At 38.8% G+C, this 14,122-nt stretch overlaps 1 protein-coding gene across 1 annotated transcript in view; it reads left to right on the top strand.

Moving 5' to 3' along the window:
- nphp4 (nephronophthisis 4) overlaps window positions 1-14,122 on the top strand; it is a 280,801-nt gene that overhangs the window by 44,372 nt on the left and 222,307 nt on the right. Inside the window, exon 5 of the mRNA XM_017693446.2 lies at window positions 13,681-13,836. Coding sequence (XP_017548935.2) covers window positions 13,681-13,836 — 156 coding nt within the window. The remainder of the gene's footprint in view (window positions 1-13,680; window positions 13,837-14,122) is intronic.

The following is a 14,122-nucleotide window of genomic DNA, read 5'->3' as shown; positions in this document are numbered from 1 at the left end:
CAGAGTCTGACAATATCGGCTGACAGTCAAACGTGATCTTAAAAGTATCCATTTTCTGTTTGTGCGTAAGTAAGAAGTCAAACTCGTTGCTTAGCAGCGGCGTCTTAGTGGAGTGATACAGTGTTTATGAAAAACCTGAGATGTTGTGGCGAAATATCAGCACAGTTAGAACGTCTCTCAACAAATCATCTTGCGTGGTGGGAACTAACTTTTGTATAGCTTCTCACAACCTACATTTTGAACAAGAAAACACATGAATTAGAACATTACTCAGTCACCAGTAATGTTACATAGCTACACTGATTAAATGAGGCATTAATGAGTGTTCACCAGTCTGAACTGGAGCCGATCTGGAGCTTGCATGCTGACCAGGGACAAAAAACAACATGGTGCATTCAAACAATAAAAACAGACTCATGCATGTTATACAGTGAAATGAAACACAGTAGCACACTGAAAGCTCAGTTTCTAGATGTTGATATTTTTCACTTGCGTGGAGATGCTTAATATGGTATAAAATTGGTATAAAACTTTTTCATTATGTTGAGGTTCCCTGATATTTAAAAGAGGATTTTTACACTTGTACATTTCCATTAAAGTCTTCCTTAGTGCACATTTTCATTCCAACAAAGTAGGAGAGCTTATAATCAGTTGTTTGAAAGCTGAGATAAACTGAATAAACAAGAGGAACCAGGTTGCTCCTGCGTATTTGTAATGAAAACCTGCAGCCACACTGTCCCTTTGTGTTTAAGAATGGACACCTCTGGTCTATGACGTCGCTCTGGAAGCCCCTTTTGGCGTCTTTATCTTTTATAAAAGTACCCAGCCCTCTTTTCCACTGGAGCCCATGCATTCTAAAAGAGCCTTAGCGTGGTGCATAACGTGACTGTGATATAATGTCTGATGCGAGTTTAATGACTTTGGCCTAGCTTTTTCCTGAGGAGTTATGTATGTAACTTTTCCTCAGTTTTGGTGTGTAGGAGGGTGCTGTGTGTTTCATGGTGGATGTGTGTGTGTGTGTGTGTGTGTGTGTGTAGGCCAGGAGTATGTGAAGGGAAGGAGGGAAGCTGATCTAAAATTCTCTCAGATTTGAGCTTCAGTCGAAAGTCTCCTGCTCGCTCTCTCGCTCTGCTACCTGCCATTTTCTCTCAATTATCCCTCTCCATGCTGGGAGGAGGAGCTGTCCTGCATGAGCAACAAGCATCCGGACACATACACACACACACACACACACACACACACACACACACACACACACACACACAGAGTACAGCATCAGCTCTAAGTAGTCTTAAATAAACTACCTTGGGTCATTGCTTAGGCCAAACTAATTGGTTGACTAGGGAGGCCGCTCTTACCTAACATGGACCTTTACGTGATGTCATTAGGGTGAAGAGTAGTATTGAATTTTATATTAAAAGAATCAAGGATTCATGTGTGCTGTGCTCCATTGTGAGCAGAAGATGAACAGGACGTCCATGCTGTCTTCTGCGAAGAACGCCTCCGCTGTGGCTGGGAGCAGCGTGGTGTCGACTGCAGGGGCAGTGCAGCCCAGCAGCTGGTAAAAGTTCAGGATTTGTTGATGTGGTAGACAAATAGCACCAGTATGTAGGAAACCAAGGTAGAAGTGATCTTTGTCAGGTCCGTTGCTTGATGATGCTACTGTGGAATATTTTACAGTCAGCTTTTGTACTTGAGAGTGGATCATTGTTCCTTGTGCGCGGTGCTCTATGGAGCTGTAATGTAAGGAAGCCTGAGGCAGCTGGAAGTGCGAGTGTAGTTTTTTAGGGCTTTTTCGAAAGCCTGTTGCTATCCATGACAAGCAATAACAGACAGATGGAGACTAGAGGCAGCATGATGTCCAGAGTTTCTCACAGATTTGAAAAACACTTTGGTGCTGAGGCATAGAATAGACATTGCACATTAAACATTGAACAGATGTTTTTGGACATGAGCTAGACTCAAATAACATCTTTTGCTTCAATATCAGCTGCTGAAATGACCAAAATTCACTCCTCTAAGAGACAGCCTTTTCTTCTGATTACATCTCAGTAAAGTTTGAGCTAACGTATTGACTGCAAATATATATGCAGTATGTCCATTACGTTGCAAACTAGAAGCAAAAAAAAAAAAGCTTTTAAATTGTAATCTGAGTTAATGTTATGGCATTTTTTTGTTACAGGTAATTTTGGACTGTTGTAATCGGTCCATTCTTATCATATAACTGCTTATTAATGATTTTTTAGGTATGTATGACTTAATCATTAATTAACTTAGTTTGTAATATGAACATACCTTAATTAATTACTTAAAAACATCTAAAACAGGCTAATCTGTGCATACGAGGAAGTACACAGCTAAAAACATATCACGCAGTAGGAATATGTGCTTTTTGAGGCTTGATTTTTTACAAAACTGGGTCAGATTCATTCTTTTTTTCTCCTTCCAACATCTGGTCCAATTTCTGCTGGTATTAGCCCAACACTGGTACCTGTAGCAGATTTGTGCCATCTCTAACGGAGACAACACATAGGCAATCCATACTCAATGAACAGGCAGAAAGGTCAACTCACCAGAAAGCTACAACACTGGACTGATAATTAGGATAAGACAGGATACGAGGAAGCAGGAGAACTAGACCTAGAAAAATGGCAGAGAATTACAAATGGATAGACCACATTTAAGATGTAAAAGAAAGCAACAGTATATTAAGATCGCTGTCATATCAAACCTTCATAACTCAAACGTATTTTTTGTTTTTCATTTGATTTGAAAGCACCAGCAGCTTTTTTACATCGAGTGAGCATTTCATATGAACGGCTCAACAGAAATAGTGTAAATGTACTTGGAATAAAATCTAGCTAATCTAATACGTTTTTTTGTTTGATGTTTTTCCTTCTCCAATAAACAAATGTTTCCAAAGTCAGTCCTGGGGCCTCCACACTTCACCATTCTCTTGTGCATGTTTATATATATTCTTACATAGTAGCTTATATAACATGTATAATAGAGATCAATATAAATAGCTATTACACACATTAACATATTAACGATTCTTTAAGTAGCCTTCTGTATAAAGTATATTTTAAGTAAGCAAATAAAGAAATAATAACGTGATTTCTTTCCTTTGTATTTCATATTATGCTCTGTTTGAGAACCATACTAAAAAAAATTCAATGAAGAAATACAGTATACTAAATATACTGTATCAGCCAAGACATTGTTGGTGTTTTTTGTTTTGCTTCTGTAGCTACGAGACTAGCAATGCTAACACTAGAATTCAATAGTTACATAAATCATTTGGTTTTAAAGCTGAAAGCGTGATAAAATATTTAAGCAGCTATACATGAAAGGCACATGAATTGACTCTTTACACTTTGGATTAACATGCGCATTGTGGTCTGATTACTTTCCCATAAATCAAACCATGCTTGGAGGTGGTTCCAGACCACATCTAACACACACATAAATGGAATGTGATTTTGATAAGTACAGTTACATGAGCAGAGACGGTCTCCGTGCCAACTAGCAAAGGAATGGATAAACAATGAAAGGCAGGATGGAGCAAGTGTGAGGTTGTGGTTATCCACAAACTAAGAGCCTTTTTGCATTATGGGCCGATGAAATGCAGACAAGTAGTGTGATGGGGAAAAAAAGAACAAGAGTGTCTTTTTATGTGGGGAAAGTACAAGCAGCTCTCATCTGGTCAAACAGAGGTAGCATGTATGTGAAAAGTATAAATGGAATCTGGCCAAAGTTTATCCAGATACAATCTGGACATGAAGCACAAGTTAATACAAAGCCTGAACAGGCTTAAAGATACTCATCTCTACATTAGAGCTTTAGAGAGCTGTAACCCTAGATCTTCATCCCTCTGTTTGGCCATTGCACAGGATGTGCCCTGCGGTTCTGATTAAGGACTGTCAGTGGAAGAACCAAGTAGCATGCCGTCGTCAACTTAGAAATCATGAAACCTACAGTGGGGAAACTTCACAAACAAGCCATGAGGCAAAACTGACTTGTGTGCGAGTGAAAGAGCGCCTGATGAAAAATGAAGCTCAGTGCAGGTTCAGTTCTGATGCAGGCTTCAGAGAAACATCAGGCGTATTGCTAGCTGTTTCTCACCTGAGCCTCCATAAAGAGCACAGAGCATGTCCTGTGCATATAGCAGTGAGGGCTCTGACGTTAGTCGCTAATGGAAAGAGCCTCTCAGCAGCTTTGAGTGAACATGATCTATATCTGCTCACATAAAATATAACACCTTTCTGTGTGAGTGGAAAGCAGTGGGTACTGGGGAATTTAAAAGGGCATCCTGATGTTTTATTTATTATTTGAAAATATTCCTATGAGAAAATACATGAACAAACATGTAAACATTTTTATTTTAACATTTGTTTACTGTACATTAACCTTTGTCTTTTGAATATATGTGATTTAACACACAAGTTGACCTACAGAAAAACTCATACTACAAAATTGTCATCTTTCATGCTTGAAAACATTTGCATATATACTGTAGTTTTGATTTTATGTTGTCATTTTGTGCAACAAGATGCCATATCAACTGCTCCTGGCATGACATTCTCTGAGATTTTATCACATGTTCAGTCAAAAAACTTAAAATGAATGAATAAATAAGTATAAATAAAACAAGATTTATTTCATTTTTAGTTCCACACTATACATTCTCAACATTTTCCACCTTAAGACTCACTTATTTAGCACTATTTATAACTTTAAAGCATGCATGTCCACAAGAAAACCAAAAGAATAAAACATTAAAATTAAAATAAAATAATCAAAAGATTAATAAAAAAATAAAACATCAAAAGATTAGTCTATCATACACAAAAATCCTGTAGCAGAAATCAGGTAGAATGGTGCCAGTTTTTCCATCAGCTGATCTCAAGTGGACAATTGAAACTTTTGGAACTCGTTTTTAGAAGGAAGGGATAAAAACTAGATGAAACTAGTTTTTGTGTCGTTGTTGCAGAACTTGTATTAATATTGTTTACCATTTGAAAAGAATTGTTGAGTTAATAATAATTAAAAAAATATATATATTTTAAAATATCTTATGTTTTTTACTTAGTATTAACTCAACTATTTTTAAACTGATTTCTGTGATAATCTACCGTCACCTGAGCCAGTATGGACCACTGAACCCCCTCAGTATTAGCCTGAGAACTGCTAGAGGGTCCACTTTAGGTCCATGGCTCAGTGGTTGAGAAACCCTGCTTTAGTTGAAAACCTAATTAAATAAATGACTATTAAGCAAAGTTTAATGTTTATATATTAGAACCACAGTGATGTCTCATGGGTACAAAACAGCAAACAGCACTCTAAGACTTTTACATACCGTGCTGAGTTTATTTGTGCAATTTATTTGGATGTCAATTTTATTCACACATTTTGCACACCAACTAACTCTAAGTCACAGTTGTCTTGGGTGTTTGTATGCCAGCAACCAAGATGAATGAGCAGCTGTGACTGACCAGCTAGAGCTTTTTGACCAACATCAAAAACATTAGTTTGTCTTTTGCTTTGTCAAATGTGGTGCTAGTATCTGAGCTATATGTCAGATCACTCAAAGGGCCTAAATACTTGAGTGTTGAGACATATTGGTGTTTGATATTCAGTTAAAAAGCATGCATAGATAAATGTTGTGAAGCAGAAAAAACAAAAACATCAAAATCTTGACTTGAGATCATTTTTGTCTGTTGGAAAAGTAAGTACAACCCTTGTTTCAGTCATGCTACTGCCTCCTTTGGCAGAAACAACTTTATGTACATGCTTCTTATTACTGTCTACCAGTTTTTGACATCTAATGGGAGACATTTTAGCCTACTCCTCCATGCAGAATTATTTCACCTGTACAATATTTGATGGGTTTTGTTGGATATATTTTTAAAATCCTCACAGGCATCTACAACTTTCTTTCTGGAGGCCTCAGAAAGGCCTTTTGAGCTAAACATGATGATACCACACACTTTAATACAGACCAAACCAGACCCGATATCTGAAGACAAGATTCCATAAGCTCCTCCAGGATATTCTCTAATGGTGTTCTAATCATGAACATCTCATCAGGTGCCCTGATTTCAATTTCACATGCTTGAAGTAGCGATATATATGTCAACACTGTTTAAATGAAGATATGAAATTAAAATATCTGTATTTCCAAATATGTTGAGCTGTGGATCTATTGTGCGGTGCCATACATCAAGTACTAGATTAATTTGTTTATTGCTTTTTGCTTTGGCACCAACATGGCAGAGAAATAGCGCTGTTTGGATACATGGCATGGGCTGTGCAGGAGCACCTGCCTAACGAGGAGCCATTCTTGTAAGTGGAGTTTTTACTTTAGTCCGACACTGACTCAGCACTGGCAGGTGTTCGAATACAGGCTTTGAGTTGAAGCTGTTCATTTATATAACTAAACAGTTCACAGTTATGAGTAGTATTGATTTGCATCGTACGATTTGGATGTCTTCTTTACTCCATATATCTATGAGGCATTTCATCTCCTCACCTCTCTACAACAATCCTTTCCTCGCCATCTTGAGTCTTGAAATGGAAGTTGAAGCCAGCGAGTTAGAAAAAAATGAACCAGTCATATTACCCCACACACAATGCCAGGAGCAGATAACTTTCCCACACTTGATGTGGTTCTCTAGACCAATCCCAGGCCCGATAACAGTTTTAACATTTGATGAAACATATTGAACTCTTTGGGCAAATGACCTCGAGTCTGGAAAAAAGCTCTAGTTTCAGCTCCTGATGAAACTTTTCATACTTGTTTCACTTCTCCAAAACACCGAGTAGCCTACCCAAAATCAGTTTGCCTGTTTTGTGAAGAGCAAATAATATCGTTTTTTTCGCTGTGCACACAAAATGCTCCATAAAAATGCTCCAAAGTTCCACAAAAATGGTGTCCTAATATTTTTCATTTTCTTTTAGTTAAATTCAGTGTGTAAGAACTTCCAAGTGTTTGTCTGCCAATTGTTTTCCTCTTGATCACTAAGAAAAAATCTTTTAGGAAGAAACCAACAATCAAATTACACCTGCTGTTCAAAACTTGACAGCAGATCATTATTTAATTTGGCATTTAGAAGTAAAAAATTGCCCGTGTTTATTTTTATTCAGTTTAAACCTGTTGAGCCTTAGTTGACATTAAATAAAGGAGTGTCTCATTCTCAAAGTTTGGTTTTTTCCTTGATTTTAATGGTTGCTTCATGGCACAAGAAGTGCTCACCTTTTAAAAAAAAAAGAAAAAAAGGGGGATGACACTTGAATAGGAGTGAATAGGGGGATATTACATTAATGTAATCAGGTGAGAAAGTGAGCAAGCACTTCTTGGCCTCGTATATGAAGAGGAAGTACCTTAGAGAGAATGAACTGCTGCCCCCTGTGGGACCCGGGAGTGTATTGTTAGTGTTGTCTGCCACTGTTTACACTTTCAGATAGTTTTGAATTCCAGGTATTGCAGGTAAAAAATAACGGGAGCTCATTACAAAGAAAAACTGGTAAACAGACATTGTTGACTATTCATGCAGCAGCAAATCATTATGAACCAAACACCAGGTATTTATAGGTTTAACAAATGTAATGTTTACAGGTTAATATGTTAATATCATGGCCCTCCTTTTTTTGTTAATTCCTCTTACAGTCAGATTTTGTATTCACTCTATTCTTCATAATTCCTTGATTCTCTTCTCTAAAGAATCATGTATTTTAATTGAATTGTTGTGGAGTCAGAGATTTATACCCCTATTTAAAGCACACGTTCAAATTCTTGTGATCCGAGAAATGTTTGAGAGTGCTGATAAGTGTGGGCTCATTATTCTCAAGGTAGCACAGTCACAAATAGTTATTGTTTTTCCCCAAATAAACCTTGTTAGTCTTTAAATTGTTAAAGATGGCACTTTGGGGTCCACATCAGATATTTTTGATTTGTATTTTTTTTCTTAAATGGCCGTTTTCAACCTCTTTTTGTCTCTGAGAATTAAATGTGATGTTACTATCATGTTGCCTTTAAGACTGGTATATGTAAACAACCTCTGTTCTAATTGGCTGCCCTGTATTGTGCCTCGTTTAAAAAGCCATCCAAGCTGAAGCACTCCTTCTAAAGACTGGGCAGGCTTACTGGTTGTAATCTGTTAAAAGCGGTCACCTGCTAAGTTGTGCCTTTTTGTGACATTACCAAAACTAATGAATTCCAAATGGCACTATGTACTGGTGATTGAACAACATGCTTTGAAACATTAATGGTGTTTACATGTACATCAAACTCTTTCATTGAAACAAAAGACAAGGAAATTTAGAGTTCACTATAAAGTAGGCCGTTGAAGGTGTTGTTAAACAAATACAATACAGGCAGAAAAGAGCATTGGTGCTAAAAGCCAGTGGAAATCAATCACACATACCTATGCATATATACACACAGACTGTTCTGCATCCACAGCCATGTTTATACTCACTTGATCTCGGGCCCTTTCTGTCCCTCTCTTTCCCTCTCTCTCGAATGCACACGCACACTTAAGCTCTGATGCCAGGGGCCTTTGCCAGAGGCTGATGCCAGCCTGCACCAACTCTGTGTTCTTCTGCCCAGTGGGCCACTGGCCACTGTTGAACAGAACGTAAGCCTTTCTCCTGGACAGACCCCATCCTGCCTGGGCCAACGCTACACAGAGAGCGTGTGTGTAAGCGAGGGAGGAAGGACATCTGAATAGCAGTAGCTGAGACTAATAATGCTGGCACATTCACATGCACTCCTCTGTTCATGAATCATCTGTTTGTCTGGGCATGTGTGCATGTGCGTGTGAAGGGGAAAAATACAGGGAAAGAGAACAAGGTTCTTGAGGAAGATGAGAGAATGACTGATGCTTTTCATCTCTCAGGGTTTGGGTGATCTGTTTGGGGTAACTAGCCTAGTTGATGCTGATTATGGTTGTTGTTTTTTCCTGAACAGATTGCTATAAAAGTGTCCTTGGACTAAAAGGGGAATTAACAGATTTTTCAAAAACTGCGTAATTTGGTCATTAAGATGTAAGCAACGTCAGTCAGAAATGTTTAGAGAGCGGGTGACAGGCACTTCACCTTTTATTTATCCATATTTTGTTATTTTCAGTGTTACATATGTACGTTCACTAGTTTGTGACGTTGCCACCATTGTAAACAAACCTGAGCCAGTATGTTTCTCTATAATGAACCATTTCACATCAAACTGCTCGGACTGACTTTGTTTATATCTCACTGATTGAATTAGGGGTGCTATAAAGGATGTTATACATGTTACTATTAAACCTTTGTTGCTAGTCAGGATGTGTTTTAATTACATTTAATTACACATGTATTCATATAAACATGGACTGGAAATAGTAATGCTTTTTCCCTCCCTCCATGACGTGATATTTCTGATTAAAATGTGGCATCAGTGAGAGTCACTGAGCTAGTTCAATGTGTTTAATGATGGGTGGTGAAACATGATGTAGAAATATACATGGCTTAACACCTCCCTGTTTCTACACTTGCTGTCCATTTTATCAGCTCCACTTACCATGTAGGTGCATTTTGTAGTTCTACAATTACACACTGTAGTCCTTCTGTTTCTCTGCATACTTTGTTAGCCCCCTTTTACCGTAGTTGGGTGTTCCAGGTGCAGGGTAACTCGGGTTCAGACCACAGTGACGCAGCTTTGTGCAGCGTTGTACAATAGGAATTCAAGCCAGGCAAGTTTACGGTTTATCCAAGGGGAGGAGTCTGATGTTGACCATGACACAAACATAGAAAAGAAGACTATCACTTTGTGCAAGAATGTTCATTTTGTTCGAAAATTCACTTTTTATTTAGAAAAATGTGTTGGGACTGCCCAGTTCCTTAATTTCTCTTAAAGGGAGTCCCTTTACTATTATAGGTGATGCTGGACAGCTCCAGCCTCCCTCAGTTTGACCCATAGAGGCAGGAGAAAGTCATTACATTATTATGGAAGACTACAGGATAACATGAATTTAGTTTTTTAAATGATACAATACATTGTGCTGAATACCCAGAAGCATTAACTAACCAGGTTAAAATGGACAGTTTTAATTCCTGGTTGGCTTTAAAGAGCCTCAAATAAACAAACACAAACCTTCATCTGCACTGCACCTGAAAAAAAAATCAGTTTGTGTGTGCAACTCTAAAATGTCTTAGTCTTCTCAGAAAGTGATTTGTCTTAATTCTGCTTTACCTAATATTTGCGTTCTTGCGCTGAAGCAAAATTAGTGCTGAAATGTCTTTTTTCAAAATGCGAAAATCGTAAACGGAGTTATGAATAAAACAAAGTTACGTGGATGACCATGCCTGAAGCGCCTTCTCCTTCCAAGCTAACAGCCTATAAACGTTCCATTTATGATTATTCATGATTTATTATTTATGATAAATGATTCATTAAGCATAACTTATGATTTCTTCCTTCCGTTTCCCTTGACAAAGTTTTGCCTTTTTCTCAGGCTTTGGGAGGATATTAGAAATGGCATATTAGAGATGGCACTGATCTGATACCCACAGTCACTATCCGGCTGATACCAGCAGAAAATGCTTGTGTTGTACATGAAGGATGGTCTCTGACTTTGCTTTGAAGTGTGATTAGTGATATTTTGTGGAAGAGAGCCTTGAATGTGGCTCTGCCTTACTTAATTAAAAATAACATTGTAGAGCTTAATAGTTTTTAAGGGAAAGACAATATTGGATTAGTATTGGTCAGAGCTCGAGGTTGTGATATCAGCATTTGGGGGAGGTTGTTTCATGCCATGTGATGTGCGGCGTGTCGTATCATTAACAGTTGTGTCATGACAGTCCTACCTGCTACATTGTTCGTAGTTAAAAAACAGTGTTAATGTTAAAAACTGGAGCACTGGAGCTAATTTATTCATGAATTCATAAATTGTGGGTTTAATCATGACTAATTCAGTGGAGATCAGTAGTGAAGCTCTCTCTCTCTCTCTCTCTCAGTTCTCTCACGGATGGAGGGGTGTAATTAGTCAAGGCACTTATTGAGCCGTTGCAGTGAGCCGAGATGAGCTAACTGAATTTACTTTCAGGGCAAAACTTCCGCCATTAGTTTCGTGAAGGAGACCTAGAGTGTGCCGTAGCCATTGCGCACGATTTGTTTATGAGCATTCCACATTGTTCGGCTGCGTCTTAAGCAATTAAGATGTCAAGGTTGTTTACTTTTCTCTTAGGAGTGTAGCTAATTTGACAATGCTGTGAGGCTTGTGATGCGAGAGAGAGAGAGAGTGAGAGATGATAGCCTCACATTTCTTGTAAAGAAACGAAGCAAAAGCTATTTGGACCGCTGTGATGGCATGCCTTTGCCATTTGCATCCTTGTTGTGGCCATGCGTGGGCCTCATTTGTTTCTTGAATGAGAAAATGCACGCTGGCACCTGGAGCCATGCGAGCGTGCTTATTTTTGCGCTTGTGCGTTTGTGTGTATGTGGGTAAAATCCGACCCATTTCCCCATGTGTGTTCTGTTCAGAATGGGGCGTGTTATTTCTGTCTGAGTGGCGGTGATTCCTGGCTCCGCGTGATCCAGGCTGCGGTAATGGAGCTGAGTTGCTGTGTGTATGTCTAAGAGATAAATGGTCTAATGAAAAATTGAGCAGGCCCGTTCTGATGCAAGCTTATACGAAAGGAGCAGGTGAGGCCTCGTTAGTGTTCATACCTACAGTTACCAGTTACCTCACAGGCGCGCCCAGACTTTATCTAAAGAGCTGTGGATACAGCAGGGAAGTCTCGACGTTAGAGTCTAATGGAAGGATGCTCTTAGCACCTGTGAGAGAGTGTTCCCTCATAACATGTCTTGTGTAAGACTTACACAAGGCTGTGCCGGTGACTTGGGACCAGTACTTTGATTGTATGTGGCGTAGCTTGGCTCTAAAACTATGAAACAAACCTCTGCCTTATAGGTGGTGTATTCATCCCAAGGGATGTCAAATGTGTTGGCACCAATTCTGATCCAAGTCCTTTTAAAAAAAAAGAAAATCTGCTGATATTTGTATTTTGATAGATTGGACAGCTTATACCATGCAGAGGTACATTATTTCATTTCATTTACATTAAAGTTAGTGAAACAAATTCAGGTAAATTATGCTAGGCCACAAATGACGTACTGTAATTAATGTTACAGCCAAATAGAAGTGGGCAACATGCCCATATTTTATTGATGTTGTGATAAATAGTACACTTTTCTGAGCATGTCCTGGATATCGCCAGTACTTAAACAGTGACCAACTATACTTTTCACTACAAAGAGAGCGTATAGATCTCTGAAACTGATTTATAATTAGTTTAAATGGAATTAGTACTGTGCAACATATGAAACACTGGGTACAAATAATTATGTTGAGAGTTTTAATGTCAGATTTTAAACGTAATACTTCTAGTACATTGTGTATCGAGATACATATATTGTTAAAATGTCTTTACGTATTATGATATTAATGATATTATGATATTAATTATAAATGACAGTCTTTCACTATCGAAAATCCATTTAGTCTAGGCTTAGATTCAGCTTAGGTCTGGGAAACCAAGACACCTGCTCATCCAGTGTTTTTTCTGAAATCAAGGGTACAGTAGTAACAAGATGCTGGAACATTGCTATGAGGATCTGAATGAGTTCAGCCGTGAGGGTATTAGAGAGGTCAGAAATGGATGTCATATGATTAGTTTATGCCACTCCAACCCATCTCAAAGGTACGAGATGGAGCTCCATCACTCCACAGAAAGAAGCCAAGTACAAATAATTGAGATTGGATTGTGGATTTTTTTTTTCGCTTTGATCGACTCAGATGCCTGGATCGGCTCCGATGTTGACATTTCAGAATATATTGGGACATCCCTACTGTATACTGGTGCATTTCTTTACAGTTTACACTACAGGCTAGTTTTTTGGAGCACAGATTAGGCCTAGACTTGGACTAAACTGCAGAATCAGTGGCGTCTGGGAAAGCAGCCTTATAGCTTCAAAGGTTTTCAGACACCTTTCTTCTGAAATCAAAGATACTACAGTAACTGCCTCTACTTATCTGTGAATGCTTTACGCTAGATGCTGGAACTTTTCTGTGAGGATCTGAATGAATTCAGCCACAAGAGCTTTAATGTGGTTAGGTACTGTTGTTAGATGTTTAGTTCTGGAACACAAACGGCTCTCCAACCCATCTCAAAGGTATTGGCTGAAGCTCCGTCACTCTAGAGAAAGATGTGTTGCTCATGTGTAGCTGCTCCAGAGCATGCTGTTTTATTGGCATTGCTTTTCTGTGGGGACTATAAGAGTTGTGTATGTGCATTTTCAACAAACACATTGTTGATGCCCCTTTATCAGCAATGGGGGCACTTGAAAGTAGTTGAATTCACCATCATTAGATGGTGTCTGGATAGTTTTAGGCATGTAGTTTCTATATGTTGTTCTCTGCAGTGAATGTGGTTTGTTGTGGTTTTATCTGGGTTATTGGTCTGTGCTGTACATGCAGGTTTAGCAGTTATGTTCACTGCACACTGCATTTGCAGTGCATGCGGTGTTTGCAGTGTTATTATTGTTTGTGGTTAGTGCGATTGTTTTTTTGTTTTTTTTTGTTGTGATGTTTGTGGCGAACGCTCACAGTGCTGATATCCTCTGTTGCCGTGTGTTTGCAGTGAACGTGGTGTTATCAGTGATGGAGGGAACTCAGCTGCTGTATTCTCTTCAGCCTCACTCTGCCCTCAGGCCCATCATGCACCTGCTCCCGCCCAACTTCCTGGTCTCTGGCCATGACCTCATCCCCGGGGTTGTACCACCCACAGACAACACAGGTGAGATTACCCACGATGCACAGAGAGGAAATTAGATGGTTTTAAGTACTCCCTAAAGTAGTCTAAAGGATAATATTCCTCAGCTCCATCAAAAAAAAACCCCATCAAATTACACTCTATAACAACTCAGCTGGATCAGGAGACTGTTTGTTGCTATGGAGACAGCTGAACAAGCTCCTAATATCTTTGGTGGAGAATACACTTTCCTTTCTGACGTAACTGTTGTCTGTAAGACAGATCCAAAGTCCCTCGCACCAAAGCAGGGTCAGAAGTCAAGTTTTAACCA

Source organism: Pygocentrus nattereri, chromosome 28 (assembly GCF_015220715.1).
Source record: "Pygocentrus nattereri isolate fPygNat1 chromosome 28, fPygNat1.pri, whole genome shotgun sequence".
Lineage (NCBI taxonomy): Eukaryota > Metazoa > Chordata > Actinopteri > Characiformes > Serrasalmidae > Pygocentrus > Pygocentrus nattereri.
Note: the sequence above shows the minus strand (reverse complement) of the source record. Positions and strands in the feature narration are given on the sequence as shown.